This window comes from Macaca nemestrina, chromosome 17 (genome assembly GCF_043159975.1).
Source record: "Macaca nemestrina isolate mMacNem1 chromosome 17, mMacNem.hap1, whole genome shotgun sequence".
NCBI classification, from domain to species: domain Eukaryota; kingdom Metazoa; phylum Chordata; class Mammalia; order Primates; family Cercopithecidae; genus Macaca; species Macaca nemestrina.
In genome coordinates, this window is record NC_092141.1 from 48661960 (window position 1) to 48677573 (window position 15614).

General features: G+C 35.8%; 1 protein-coding gene and 1 long non-coding RNA gene across 6 annotated transcripts in view; one reads left to right on the top strand and one right to left on the bottom strand.

The window, feature by feature from the left end:
• LOC105476850 (uncharacterized) overlaps positions 1-15614 on the top strand; it is a 158531-nt gene that overhangs the window by 86939 nt on the left and 55978 nt on the right. The gene's annotated exons all lie outside the window — the stretch shown is intronic.
• The window catches only part of LOC105476851 (BRCA1 interacting DNA helicase 1), a 176769-nt gene that overhangs the window by 54306 nt on the left and 106849 nt on the right, over positions 1-15614 (bottom strand). For all 3 annotated transcript variants that reach the window (XM_011733115.3, XM_011733116.3, XM_011733119.2), the window contains 2 exons: positions 6551-6710; positions 5132-5253 (listed from right to left, as the gene is read on the bottom strand). In XM_011733115.3, coding sequence (XP_011731417.2) covers positions 5132-5253; positions 6551-6710 — 282 coding nt within the window. The remainder of the gene's footprint in view (positions 1-5131; positions 5254-6550; positions 6711-15614) is intronic.

Below are 15614 nucleotides of genomic sequence, written 5' to 3' on the forward strand. Positions count from 1 at the left end.
AGTCCTTTGTCATATGTGGTAGAAATTATCCCTTTTCTCCCCTTCCTTGACTTTGAGATTATGCATGGACATGTTTTGGGCAACAGGAAGTTAGCAGATGTGATGTAAATAGGTATTTGACTTAATTGCTTACACAGTTAAACCTGCCCTCTTGTACTACTGCCATTGCAATGATAACATGCCTTGGCTAGTCTGTTGGTCCACAAAGAATGAAATACAGGTGGAACAGAGCTGACTCAGTTGACTTCAACACAGATCAGCCAACTAGGGCAGAGTAGCTGAGCCCAGCTAAAATGAAGAGCGCCGACCAACCAAGCCCAAGTCTAGATCATCTGCCACCCAATCACTCCATATATGTATGACCTGTAATAAATGATTGCTGTTTTAAGTCACTAAGTTTTGGAGTTGTTACAGAAGAAGAACTGATCCAGACATATGGCAATAAGAAATCTACTTCCCACATCTAGTACTGCTGGTAAATAATTTCACTTTTTCTATCCCTTGTCCCTGCAGCTTGAACTATTCTTGTGTCCACCCTACTTGCACCTTTTGGGAACCACTAGGGATAACCCTTTAGAACCACCATCCTCCCCTTTACCCAGAACCCATTGATGCTTCTGTTATTTTGCTGTTTTATGCACATAAGCAGAACTATGACAAATAGGATCATGACTGAGGAATGTCAGAGGAGGCCACCAGGTGTCTTTTTTGCATGATAGACTAAGATATTGTCTAGGAAGAATTTATCCTGAGGAAAAGCACTAAGAACCCCAGACTGGTATAACAATGTTCAAAATCATAGCTGTTGATGCAAAGGTGAAGAAAAGAGAAATGGAATTTCCTTCCCTCACAAATGTACTTTTTTAATTTTAAGAATTTTTAGAAAATAATGAAGAATAACATAATAAATACCTGTATTCTCATTCTATTTTCTTGCAGCTTATTTTCTTTTACTAAAAATTATGGAAAATGTTCAAATTATTTTGATAACTACTCTGAATATCATTCCCTTCTCTTCTCCTCATATGTAAATCAGAAATATAATCTTGATTATCCCTTTAGGCCTTGTTACTTTGTATGTATAATATTTAGTACAACCTAGTACTAGCCATAAAGTTTTTCTTCTTTTCCAGCTCTCAAGAACTCATATGCAGGGTCCAAGGAAGACAGAGGACATAGGTGAAAATGGAAATAATTAGTTTTAGGGGAAAAAACTGTATTTTATTAACATATTGGAAGAAGGTATGGTCTAAAGAAGGGAAAATGGTTCTTTCCAATTTAACAAAGCAGCCTTAGTGCAATAATGTAGGGCTAGAGTAAAATGATAAGACATTAAAAGGAGACAATACCAGTGCCAATAGCCGTGCCATCAGTAGCACTCTGCTTCAGTGGAATGCAGCACTAGTGCTGTTGTTGGTGACAGTAGTTTTTCTTGGGTAGATGTCAACTGTTTCATCAGTAGCAGTAGTCAAGGCAGCATCAGCCATTTTAGAATAGGAGACCCAGCCTTGGGCATAGCCATTAGTGCTCTCAGCAGTAGCACTGGTTAACTGGAGAAAGGTACTGGAAACCACCAAAGTTACTGGAGGCTGAAAAAGTATTGGACTATGAATCATCAAGTGAGATACCCCCTGAGGACTTTCAGAAATGTTGAAGAGGTCCAGAGGTTACAGGAAGAGTAGGGGCTAACAAAAGAAATACTGCTTATTACTGTTAATGTTACCTAAAGACTGCTATGGACTAGAAAAATAAAAGTAAAATTATCTAATTCACAGTGCCTAGTAAAGTATTAACAATTAAAAAGATAACTATTCTAATGAAAGAACTCCTGCTTTGGTATGAGACTCTAACTGATTGTACCCTGGGAGGAGGGATATAGGTCATAATCAATAAGTCAGCTCAGAGGCCAAAAAATCTCAAGTTTTCTCAGATTGCCAGCACTTTCCAATGCCTGTAGGAAGTAAAAGAAAATCCTCCTTGATGAACAATAACTTCAACTTAGGCTCAAATTATTACTATAGTTTTTCAAATATATTGTTTAGGAAACAATCAGTGATGATGAGATACAACTGTTTCTGGCCAAGATTGAGTAATTGGTTTGAGAGTATTTCTTCCATTGTAAGTAATCGCATAACCGGGCAAAACAGAGCAACTGTTTTCAGGTAGTAGACACCAAACAGCACAAGACAGTAATTCTGGAGCTAAGTGGAATTCATTAGGTGAACTCCATTATCCCAGTTCTCTGCTTGGGTATAATTTCCTGACCACAGCACAGAGCATTAAAGTACAAGCAGAGTGCAGTGGTCCTGTTGAGCTGAGGTGGAAGAGATCAGAAGATGGAGTGACTAAATCACAAAATCTGCAAGGCAGGACACTGGAGAGAAGGGAGCCAGGTGGACAAAAGACCCCAGGATTCCCCGGAGAAACCCATAAGTCTGTGGTTAAAAGACATAAAACACAAATTGCTGGTTTCCTCTTCCAGAGTTTCTGATTCGGCAGGTCTGGATGAGCCTGAAAGTCTTTATTTCTATTAAGTTCCCAGGTGATACCAATGCACCTGACCCAGGACCAGACTTTGAAAATAACTCTCGTTGACCAAAAGACAGTGTAAATTGAAAATAAAATAAAATCTACATCTACTAAACTTTTCTCACTCATTCAGATTCACCAAAGACTTAAAAATGTCTAAGGATACAGGAAAATGTATACAGACATCCCTGAGAGACATTGCAAATTTGGTTCCAGACCACCCCAATAATGAGAATATCGTAACAAAGTCAGTCACATGAATTTTTTGGTTTCCCAACACATAACAAAAGTTACGTTTACACTATACTGCAGTCTATTAAGTGGGCAACAGCAGTATGTCTCAAAAGCAAATGCATATACCTTAACTTGAAAATATTTTATTGCTAAAAAAGGCTAATGATCATCTGAGCCCTCAGTGAGTCACTCTTTTTGCTGGCAAAGGGTCTTGCCTCAATGATGGCTGCTGACTGATCAGGGTGGTGGTTGCTAAGGTTGGAATGTCCGTGGCAATTTCTTAAAATAAGACAACAATGAAATTTGCTCTATCATGTGACTCTTCCTTTCACAACAGATTTCTCTGTAGCATAAGATGCTCTTTGATAGCATTTTACCCATCATAAAACTTCTTTCAAAATTGGAGTCAAGCCTCTCAAATTCTGCTGCTGCTTCATGAACTAAGTTTATTTAATATTCTAACTCCTTTGTTGTCATTTCAACAATGTTCATAGCATCTTTACTAAGAATAGTTCCTGTCTCAAGAAACCACTTTCTTTGCTCATCCATAAAATGCAACTCCTCATCTGTTTAAGTTTCCTCATGAGATTGCAGCAATTTAGTCATGTCTTTAGGCTCCACTTCTAATTTAGTTCTCTTATTATTTCCACCACAGCTACAGTTACTTCCTCCACTGAACTCTTAACTCCCTCAGAGTCATCCAATGAGGGATGGAATCAGTGACTTCCAAACTCCTGCTGGTGTTGATATTCTGACCTCCTCCCATGAATCATGAATGTTCTTAATGGCATCTATAACGGTGAATCCTTTCCAGAAGGTTTTTAATAGACTTTGTCCAGATCCATCAGTGGAATCGCTATCTATAGCAGTTACAGCCTTGTGAAATGCGAGACTTGGAAGTAGAAATTACTCCTTTATTCATTGGCTGCAGAATGGATGTTTTGTTAGCAAGCATGAAAACAACATTAATCTCCTTGTACATCTCCATAGAGTTCTTGAGTGCCACATATATGGTTAATGAGCAGTAATATTTTGAAAGGAATTGATTTTTCTGAGGAGTGGATCTCAATAATGGACTTAAAACGTTCAGTAAACCGTGCTGTAAACAGATATGCTGTCATGCAGACTTCGTTGTTCCATCTATAGAGCACAGGCAGAGTAGATTTAGTATAATTCTTAAGGGCTCTAGGATTTTTAAAATGTTAAATGAGCATTGGCTTCAACTTAAAGTTACCAGTTGCATTAGCCCATCACAAGAGAGTCAGCCTGTTCTCTGAAGCTTTGAGGTCAGGCATTGACTTCTCCTCTCTAGCTATGAATGTCCTAGGTGGCATCTTCCTTTCAACAGAAGGCTGATTCTTCTACACTGAAAATCTGTTGTTTTGCATAGCCACTTTCATCAATTATCTTGTCCAGATCTTCTGGATAACTTGCTGTAGCTTCCATCAGCACCTGCTGCATTACCTTGCACTTTTAAGTTATGGAGATGGCTTCTTTCCTTAAACCTCATGAAACAACCTCTGCTAGCTTCATCTGCAGCCTCCTCACCTCTCTCAGCTTTCACAGAATTGAAGAGAGGTAGGGCCTTGCTCTGAATTAAGTTTTGGCTTAAGAGAATGTTATGGACAGTTTAATCTTCTTTCCAGACCACTAAACGTTTCTCTATACCAATAATAAGGCTGTTTGCTTATTATTTGTACATTTGCTAAAGTAACACTTTCAATTCCCTTGAAGAACTTTCCCCTTGCATTCACAGTATGGCTAATTGGTTGGTGCAAGAGGCCTAGCTTTTGTCTTGTCTCAGTTTTCAATATGCCTTGCTCACTAAGCTTAATCATGTCTCATCTTTGATTTAAAGTAGGAAGCATGCAATACTTCCTTTCACTTGAACACTTAGGGGCCACTGTAGGGTTATTAATTGGCCTAATTTCAGTATTGTTGTCTCTCAGGGAATGGAGAGTCCCGAGGAGAGAGAAATGGGGGAAGGGTAGTCAGTGGAGCAGTTAGCATACATATGTCACATCAATTAAGTTCGCTCTCTTATGTGGGTACAGTATGAGGCGCCCCAAAACAATTACAATAGTAACATCAAAGATCACTTATCACAGATCACTCTAACAGATATAATAATAATGAAAAGGTTTGAAATATTGTGAGAATTAACCAAAATGGGACACAGAAACAAGTGACCACATGCTGTTGGAAAAATGGTGCTGACAGACTTGCACAATGCAGGGTTACCACAAACCTTCAATTTGTAAAAAAGCACTATAAAGCAAAGCTCAATAAAATGAGGGATCCCTGCAATTAACTTTATACAAAACCAATGACTCCTGTAATAATAAAACTTAAAGTTTTGATGGCCTACCTGTAGATCTTTCACATTTGGAAAAGGAATTCCTATTGTTATGACAGCACGGGCATTGTCATCTGAGAAATCCAGACCCTCACTCACTTTACCACGACAAACTGCTACCAGGAGAGCTCCATCTTAAACAACAGAAAAAAGCATATCCAAAATTATCAGAAATTGCTTATTCTTGGCATTTTGAAAATACCTGATATATAATTATAGTAATTATAAAATAGTAATTATAGTAGCAAATTTAAAATAATCAAAATAAAACACTATTATGAGATAAAGTTTTAACAGTTCAATGTCTTTAAGTAAATAAGGGAAACAAAATTACATTTATATGCAAAAGGGTAGCAAACCAATTTACAAACTGTGCATCTTCCAGATGACTTATACAATAAAAACATGTCAGAATAGCAACTTGCATATGAACCATTTGATTATAAACAGGTTTATTTCATAAAAATTGAAGTTGCATTATTACCTTTACACCTGAAAGTAAAATTCTCAGAATAACTGAAATAATTTTAATTGATAATACATATCATATGGAATCAATATATTTAAAAGTATTTAAAACAGACAGAGAACACCATAAAAAGATACTGACATGCTATATTACCTCTTTCTTGCATTGTTCATAAACTATTACTATCCCTTCACATCAAACTTTTTTATTTTATTTTATTTTTTTATTTTTATTTTTTGTGAGACAGGGTCTTACTCTGTCAGCCAGGCTGGAGTGCAGTGGCACAATCACAGCTCACTGCAGCCTTGACCTCTTAGGCTCAGGTGATCCTCCCACCTCAGCCTCCCAAGTAGTTAGACCTATAGGCACATGCACCACAAGCTGCTAATATTTGTATTTGTTGTAGAGACAAGATTTTACCATGTTGCCCAGGCTGGTCTGAAACTCCTGGGCTCAAGTGATCTGCCCGACTCAGCCTCCCAAAGTGCCAGGATTACAGGCAAGAGTCACCACGCCTGGCCTCACATCAAACTCTTCATGGATATGCTCTAACTTGGAATTAAGTTTTCAGTTATGTTTTGAAAATTCAAGTTTATCTTATGTAATAGAATATAAGCACCAAGTGTACTAATTGCATCAAAATATAGGTCTCATTTGGCTAGTAAGGAATATATTTATATATATCCTGTCTTTTTGCACAAAATATTTCAGGTAGTGCACTGAAGACTGTGAGATGATGGCATCATTTTTCTTAAAGTTGAATCAGCATACCCAAGTGAAAATATTCACAGGAGAACAAGTACAATTAAAAGAATTTCTTTACCCAGTTTATTTTCTTTTCACTCAGGATTATAATTTTTCTCTTAAGTGTAATTCATTTAAAAATACAAAATTATAATTGTACCTTCTTACTTTGTAATAAAAAATATTTTTTCACCAACCATGAAATAATTTCCAGTTACCTTTCTCTCCTTTGTATTTGATTGCATCATAGTACACCTGCAGTAATTCATCAAAATTTGTCTTTTCTCCTCCCTGTGGTTCTACAATGACTGTCTTCACCAACTCCAGATTATGCCATAAACCAGTAGAGAGCCAACGTTCTTTTAATTTTTCTAGTAACTAAAGAGAGGAAAGAAAAAAATTATTTTTTGTGTGTCTAGCTAAACAAACTTTCCTCCATTTGTTTAAGCCAATGTGACTACAATGTGACTACAGCAAGTATATTAATCTCTCTGTGTCTTTTCTCATCTATAAAATGAAGAAAACAATATATCTCATAGAGTGTTTATGGGGTTAAATTTATTAACAGATTTAGAGAGATCTGAATGGTGTTGGCACATAGTTTGCTGCTGCTGTTACAATTACCACCAACTTTGCTGCTGCTGCTGCTGCTACTACTACTACTATTATCTTGGCAATTTCTACCACTACTGCTGCCACTACTACTACTGCTACTATTACTACTACTATTATCTTGGCAATTTCTACCACTACTACTGCCACTACTACTACTGCTACTATTACTACTACTATTATCTTGGCAATTTCTACCACTACTACTGCCACTACTACTACTGCTACTATTACTACTACTATTATCTTGGCAATTTCTACCACTACTACTGCCACTACTACTACTGCTACTACTACTACTACTATTATCTTGGCAATTTCTACCACTACTACTGCCACTACTACTACTGCTACTACTGCTACTACTATTATCTTGGCAATTTCTACCACTACTACTACTGCTACTACTACTACTACTATTATCTCAGCAATTTCTACCACCACTACCACTAATACCACTATTATCTTGGCAATTTCAAAAGCAAAAGCAAAAAACAAAAAATCTCTGTCAAAGTTAACAAACTTTAAGTTCTCTCTTTAAACCTAAGGTGAAGTTTCTTAATATTCTTAAATAGTCTTCAAATGAAGATGATTTAAGATCACTTTACTAAGTATATAGGCAGATAAGCTCATTATCTGAATATCTGATCATCATTAATAACCTGCATTGAAAAAAGATATAAAGAAAGACTCAGCCAAGAAGTAGAAAATATATGGGCACAAATGGAATATTTACAGCCATAGGTTAGATTACGAAAGGACATTCCACAAATTTTAAGCAATCCTTATCATATTGATCGCATATTTAAACAATTATGCCATGGTAGATTAAAAGTCAATAATATAAAGTCATGGTAGATTAAAAGTCAAGCCCAAAACAAAAATTCATCTTGATTGATTGATTTTAGAGACAGGGTTTCTGTCACCCAGGCTGGAGTGCAGTGGCAAGATCATAGCTCAGTGCAGCCTCGAACTCCTAGGCTCAGGCAATCCCTCCACCTTAGCCTCCTGAGTAGCTGGGACTACATGTGCATGCCACTACACCCAGCTAATTTTTATATTTTTTGTAGAGACGAGATCGTGCTTTGATGAACAGGCTAGTCTCAAACTTCAGGTCTCAAGGGATCCTCCAGACTCAGCCTTCCAAAGTGCTGAAATTACAGGTGTGAACCAATACACGTGGCTGTAAAACTCATATTCTTAAAAACCATATGAGTTAAATAGAAAAACACAGTAGAATTCATGAAATCTTTAGTTATGAATAAGTAAAGCACTCACAATTCGAAACATGTGGCATACAGCAATGGCAATACTTGGAAATACATTTATAGCTTTAAATATATTTATTTTTAAAATGTCAACATAAAAGAATCAACTATTCTTTCCAAGAAGCTAGAAAATGAAACATAGCAAATGCAAAGAAAGAATAAAGCTGAATAAATGAAAAAGACAAAAGCTAATAATATTAGAGATTATTACTTAAATTGAACTGTTTTATCTGCTTGTTATATACTATGAGTTCTACACAATTTGGACAAGTCATTATAAGAAACCACCCAAAATTCTCTGGAAAACAGCAACTGATCAGTTTTTATAAGATAATTTATTTCCTCAATTTTACCTTTATTTTTAGAAATAAACTTCTTAATAAGACTATAAAACAAAACATTAGTAAAATAGTTAATTTCTGCACAATATGCTTTAATTAAACAGGAAGAACTACTTTAATTCTATAAACACAGCTAAGAAGTTATTACATTAATTTTTATTCTCCGGAAAAAGACATCAAGGGAGGAAAAGAGGAACAAAAAAGCTATAGTTAGACAGAAAACAATTATTGAAATGACAATAGTAAGTCTTTCCCTATCAGTCATTACTTTAAGTGTAAATGGATTAAATTTTCTAAGCAAAAGATATAAAGGGGCTGGATAGATAAAAATGCTGTCTGCAAGTGACTCACTTTAAGGATATCCATAGGCTGAAAGTGAAGGGATAGAAAAAGATATTACTTATAAATGGTAACCAAAAGACAGCAGGGGTGGCAATTCTAGGATACTAAATAGATTCTAAGTAAAAAATTGTCACAAGAGACAAAAAAAAAAAAAAAAAAAGGACATTATATAATGATAAATGGGTCAATTCACCAGGAATATTTAACAACTATAAATATATACCAACCAACATCAGAACACCCAAATATAGCAAGCAAATACTAATTGTACTGAAGAGAGAAATAAACAGCAATATAAGAATAGTAGGAAAGTTTAATATCTCACCTTCAGTAATGAATAAAACACCCAAAGAGAAGAGCAATAAGGAAATGGAACTTGAACAATACTAGAGACCAGATGGACCTAACAGACATATATAGAACATTTTACCCAACAGCAGCAAAATACATATTCTTCACAACTGTATATGGAACATTCTCTAGGACAGATCATGTGTCAGGTAACAAAGCAAGTCTTAACAAATGTAAGATTAAAATTAATATCAGGTATCTTTTGCAACCACAACAGAATGAAACTAAAATTCAGCATCAGAAAACCAGCAAATTTACAAAAATATTAAAATTAACGCACTTTTGAACAACCAATGAATGGGTCAAAAAAGAAATCAAAAGGAAAGTTATGAAATTATCTTGAGACCAATGGAAAAAAAACACAACATACCAAAAGTAGAGATACACCAAAAGCAGTACTAAGAGGAAAGTTTATAGCGGTAAATGCCAACATTAAAAAACAAAGATCTCAAGTAACCCAATTCTACACTTCAGGAAACTAGAAAAAGAACAAAGTAAACTCAAAGTTCACAGAAGGAAAGAAATATTAAGATTAGAGCAGAAATAAAATATGGAACAGAAAAACAAACAAACAATAAAACTAAGAGTTGATTTTTGAAAAGATCAACAGAATTGACAAGTCTTCACCTAGATTGGTTAAGAAAAAAAAGAGAAAATCAGAAATGAAAAAAGAGACACTGATGCCACCAATATAATAAAAGATAACTCTGAAAAATTATATGCCAATAAATTAAATAAACTAGATGAAATGGACAAATTCCTAGTAATATACAACCTACCGAGACTGAATAATGAAGAAACAGAAAATCTGAACAGATTAGTAAGGAGACTGAATCAGTAACAAAAAGTCTCCCATCAAAGAAAAGCTAAGGACATAAATGGCCTCGATGTCAATTCTACAAAATATTTTTATTTATTTAATTTTTTATTTTCATTTCTTTGCTTTTTTTTTTTTTTTTTTTTTGAGAAACAGTCTTGCTCTGTCACCCAGGCTGGAGTATAGTGGTGTGATCATAGCTCACTATAACCTCAAACTCCTGGGCTCAAGCAGTCTTCCTACTTCAGCCTCCCAAGTAGCTAGGACTACAGGCATGAGCCACCATGACCTGGTAGTTTGTTTTTTTTTTTTTTTTTTGTAGGTATAGAGTCTCACTATATTGCCCATGTTGGTCTTGAACTCCCGTCCTCAAGTGCTCCTCTTGCCTTGGCCTCCCAAAGTGCTGGGATTACAGGTGTGAGCCACTATGCACAGTCCTCTATGAAACATTTAAAGCTGGGGTCCCCAACCCCCAGGCCACAGACCGGTACTGGTAGAATCCAGGCTGCACAGCAGGAGGTGAGTGGCAGGTGAGCGAGCATTATCGTCTGAGCTCCGTCTCCTGTCAGATCAGCAGCAGCATTATATTCTCATAGGGGTGCAAACCCCATTGTGAACTGTGCATGCAAGAGATCTAGGTTATATGTTCCTTATGAGAATATAATGCCTGATGATCCGAGGTGGAACAGTTTCATCCCGAAACCATCACCGCCACCCCCAACCCAGGTCTGTGGAAAAGCTATCTTCCACAGAACCAGTCCCTGGTGCTAAGAAGGTTGGGCACCACTGACTTTAAAGACTAATACAAATGTAGATTCATTGTAATTCCTATCAAAATCCCAATGACATTTTTTACAGAAATAGAAAAAAAATACAAAAATTAATATGCAACCACAAATGACTTGGAATCATCAAAACAATCTTGAGAAAGAAGAACAAAGCTAGAAGCATCATGCTTCATGACATTTACATCTTACAAAGCCACCATAATCAAAATAGTAATTGCATTGCCATAAAGACAGACATATAGACCACTGGAAGAGAATAGAGAGCCTGGAAATAAATCCACACATGTATGATCAACTGATCTTCAACAAGGGTGCCAAAAATACATAATGGGGAAAGGACAGTCTGTTCAACAAATAGTTTAGGGCAAACAATATCCACATGCAAAAGAGTAAAACTGGACCTTTATCTTACACAATACACAAAAGTTCACTCAAAATGGATTAAAGACTTAAATGTAAGATTTCAAACTGTTGGCCAGGCACAGTGGCTCACGCCTGTAATCCCAGCACTTTGGGAGGCCAAGGTGAGCAGATCACGAGGTCAGGAGATCGAGACCATCCTGGCTAACATGGTGAAACTCCGTCTCTACTAAAAATACAAAAAATTAGTTGGATGTGGTGGCACGCGCCTGTAGTCCCAGCTACTCGGGAGGCTGAGGCAAGAGAATCACTTGAACCTGGGAGGCGGAGGTTGCAGTGAGCCAAGATTGCACCACTGCGCTCTAGCTTGGCGACAGAGCAAGACTCTGTCTATATAAAAAAAAAACTCTTAGAAAAAAATACAGGAGAAAATTTTTGTAACACTAGATTTAACAATGATTTGATGGGTATGACATAAAAGCACAGGCAACGAGAGTAAAACATATGATTGGGATCACAACAAACTAAAAGGTTTCTGCACAGTAAAAGGAAAAAAAAAGAGTAGAAAGGTAACCTAAATGATGAGAAAAAATATCTGCAAACCATATATCTGATAAGGGATTAATATCCAAAATATATTAAGAAACTCAATATTTAAAAAAAATTGAAAAACAGGCAAAGGACATGAATAAACAGTTCTCCAAAGAAGACATACAAACTGTTACCAGGTATATGGAAAGATGCTCAACATCAGTAATTATCAGGGAAATGCAAATCAAAACCACAATGAGATATTAGTTCACAACTTTTAGGAAGGCCATTATTTAAAAAAATAAATAAATAACTGTTAGTGAAGATGTTGTGATATTGGAATCCTTGTGTATTGCTGGTGGGAATATAAAACAGCGTAGCCACTGTGGAAAACAGAAGAGGAAATAAGAATCAAAATAAAACAGTATATATAAAAATGTTTTATGGGTTTCAATATACAAGTCTTTTACCTCCTTAAGTTTTATTTCTAAGTATTTTATTTGTTTTGGTACTACTGCAAATGGAAATGTTTTCCTAATTTCCTTTTCAGACAGTTTGTTGTCAGTGTATAGAAATACAACTGATTTTTGTATGTTAATTTTGCATATTGCAACTTTACTCAATTTATTAGTCCTAACAGTTTTTTAAAAATAAGATCTTCAGGAAAGATCATGTCTGTAAACAAAGACAATTTTACTTTTTGCTTTTCCATTTGAATGACTTTTATTCCTTTTTCTTGCCTAATTGCTCTGGCTAGGAATTCTAGTACTATGTTATACAGAAGTGGCAAGAGTGGGCATCCTTGCCCTGTTTCTGATCTTAGAGGAAAACCTTTCAGTTTGCACCACTGAGTATGCTATAAGCTTCTTACATATGACCTTTATTATAATCAGGTAATTTCCTTCTATTCCTACCTTGTTGAGAATTTGTATCATGAAAGTGTGTTGCATTTTGTCAAATGCTTTTCTGTATTATTGAAACAATGCATGAAGGTTCTTTTCAGCAGATGGTGTTGAGAAAACTGGATCACTACATGTAAAAAGAATGAAGTAACACCTTGCCTACATAATAAACAAAAATTAACTCAACATTGGTCAAAGACATTACTGTAAGAGCTAAAAAATATAAAACTCTAAAAGAAAAAAAATGGAAGGCTTTATGACCTTGGATTTGGCAATGATTTGTTGGCTATGACACCAAAAGCATAAGTAACAGAAAAATACAGATAAACTTGGATTTCATAAAAATTATAAAACTTTTTTGGATACTGTCAAGAAAGTTAAATGATAATACACAGAATGCAAAGCATATGGCTGATAAAAGATTAATATGCAGAAGATATAAAGAACTACTACAACTGAACAACAAAAAAACCAAACAGATTCAAATATAGGCAAAGGGCTTTAATAGACATTTCTTGAAAGATTTAAAAAAAAAAATGGCCCAAAAGGACATGAAAAGATGCTCAACATCCTTAGTCATTAGGAAACTGCAAGTCAAAACCACAATGAAGTCCCACTTCACACCCAATAGTATAACTACTGTCCAAACAAGAAAAGTAAGTGTTGCAAGGACATGCAGAAACTGTAACCGTCACACATTGCTGGTGGCAAATGTAAAATGGTACAACTGCTGTGGAAAACAGTCTGGCAGTTCCTCAAAAGTTCATAAGCATAAAATTACCATATGATCCAGCAATTCCACTCCTAAGTATATAACCTCAAATATCTGAAAGTACTAGGATCCAAACAAATAGTTGTATGTTGATGTTTATAGAAGCATCATTCCCAATAACCAAATAGTGGAAACAACTCAAGTGTCAATCAACAGATAAACAAAATATATGACCTACATGCAATGGAAAATTATTCAACTATAAAAGGAATGAAATTCTGACAAATGCTTGAATATGGATAAACCTGAAAATGTTGTGGTAAGTGAAAAAAGCCACTGTAGTTTTGTACACAAAGTACAAATATTATATGATTCCACTTATATGAGGTACCTAGAATAGACAAATTCTTAGAGATGGGAAGTAGAACAGAGGTTACCAGGGCCTGAGGGAAGGGGCTAAACAGAAGTCATTGTTCCATCAGTACAGTTTCTGACTGGGATGATTAAAAAGTTTTGGAAAGGGATACTGGTGATAGTTGCACAACATCATGAATGTACTCAATGGCACTAAATTGTACACTTAAAAATGCTTAAAAGGTAAATTTTAGCGGTTGGGCGCGGTGGCTCACGCCTGTAATCCCAGCACTTTGGGAGGCCGAGGTGGGTGGATCATGAGGTCAGGAGATGGAGACCATCCTGGCTAACACAGTGAAACCCCATCTCTATAAAAATACAAAAAATTAGCCAGGCATGGTGGCGGGCTCCTGTAGTCCCAGCTACTCGGGAGGCTGAGGCAGGAGAATGGTGTGAACCCGGGAGGCAGAGCTTGCAGTGAGCCAAGATCGTGCCACTGCACTCTAGCCTGGGTGACGAGCGAGACTCCGTCTCAAAAAAAGAAAAACAAGGTAAATTTTATGTGCATTTTACCACAATTTCAAAAATTGAAAAGAACACACAAATGAATACTATGTAGTAATATAAATAAATGAACTGGTTTCTCACATATTAACAAGGATGAATCACAAACTTTTAGGTGTTGAGTAAAAAATGCAAATACAGATAGATAACAAATATGATTTCATTTATATAAAGTTCAAGAACAATATGTTCTTTGAGAAAATATATATATATAACTTTTAAAAACTCACAAAACTAATACCTTTAGCTTTCGGGGGGTTACAACTGGGAAGGAACAAATGAAGGATTTTTTTTTTTTTTTGAGACTGAGTCTCACTCTGTCACTCAGGCTGGAGTGCAGTGGCACAATCTCGGCTCACTGAAATCTCCGCCTCCTGAGTTCAAGCAATTCTCCTGTCTCGGCCTCCCGAGTAGCTGGGACTACAGGCGGACACCACCACATCTGGCTAATTTTTGTATTTTTAGTAGAGACAGGGTTTCGCCATATTGGTCAGGCTGGTCTTGAACTCCTGACCTCAGGTGATCCACCCCTCAGCCTCCCAAAGTGTTGGGATCACAGGCGTGACCCATTGCACCTGGCCAGACGGAGGCTTCTAATGTAGAAATAATGTTCTATTTCTTAAGCTGGGTGATGGATACTCAGATCTCCATTTTATTATTATTTAAAATGTACATATTAGTTTTGTAGACTTATATACACACATATTTCACAAATACAAAATATAAAAATTAAACAACATTAGTCTGATTATTAATATGATGAGTTACAGGAGGGGTTATAACATATACATTTAGGCTACTAATATAGTAATCCAGAGATGGCGGTAGGTTGAATTAGAATAAGTTAAGAAAAAATATGCAAACCTTGAGAATAAGATAAAAAAGAAACGGTACAAACTTTCCATTTCAAATGGAGGCAAAAGCCCACTAGAAGATTATCTAGGGAAATACACTTCGTTGAACTCACTGTTCACTATTAATTAAGGTTCCAGACTTAGCAAAATTATATTTCAACTTAGATATTTTTGTCTAATACAAATACAAATCATTTCTGTCCAGGAGAAAAGATAACCCCAAAGGTTACTATTTATTGCCCTCTGGTACATCAACCAGTTTTCTTTTAGTCTGTTCCTTTATTAAATTGCCTACAAGTACATAAATCCTTAAACGCTCTCTGAATTGGCCAAATCCATACTTTTTCTTCATTAATCAGTGATTTTAATAAAATCTGTGGTAGGTGTTAACTTTATATGTGAGCCATGACTTTATCTTTTTGAAAATTAACTGTAGAGAAAGAAAAGTCAGCAGGTTATAAAAATATTTAAAATTAAAATGAATAA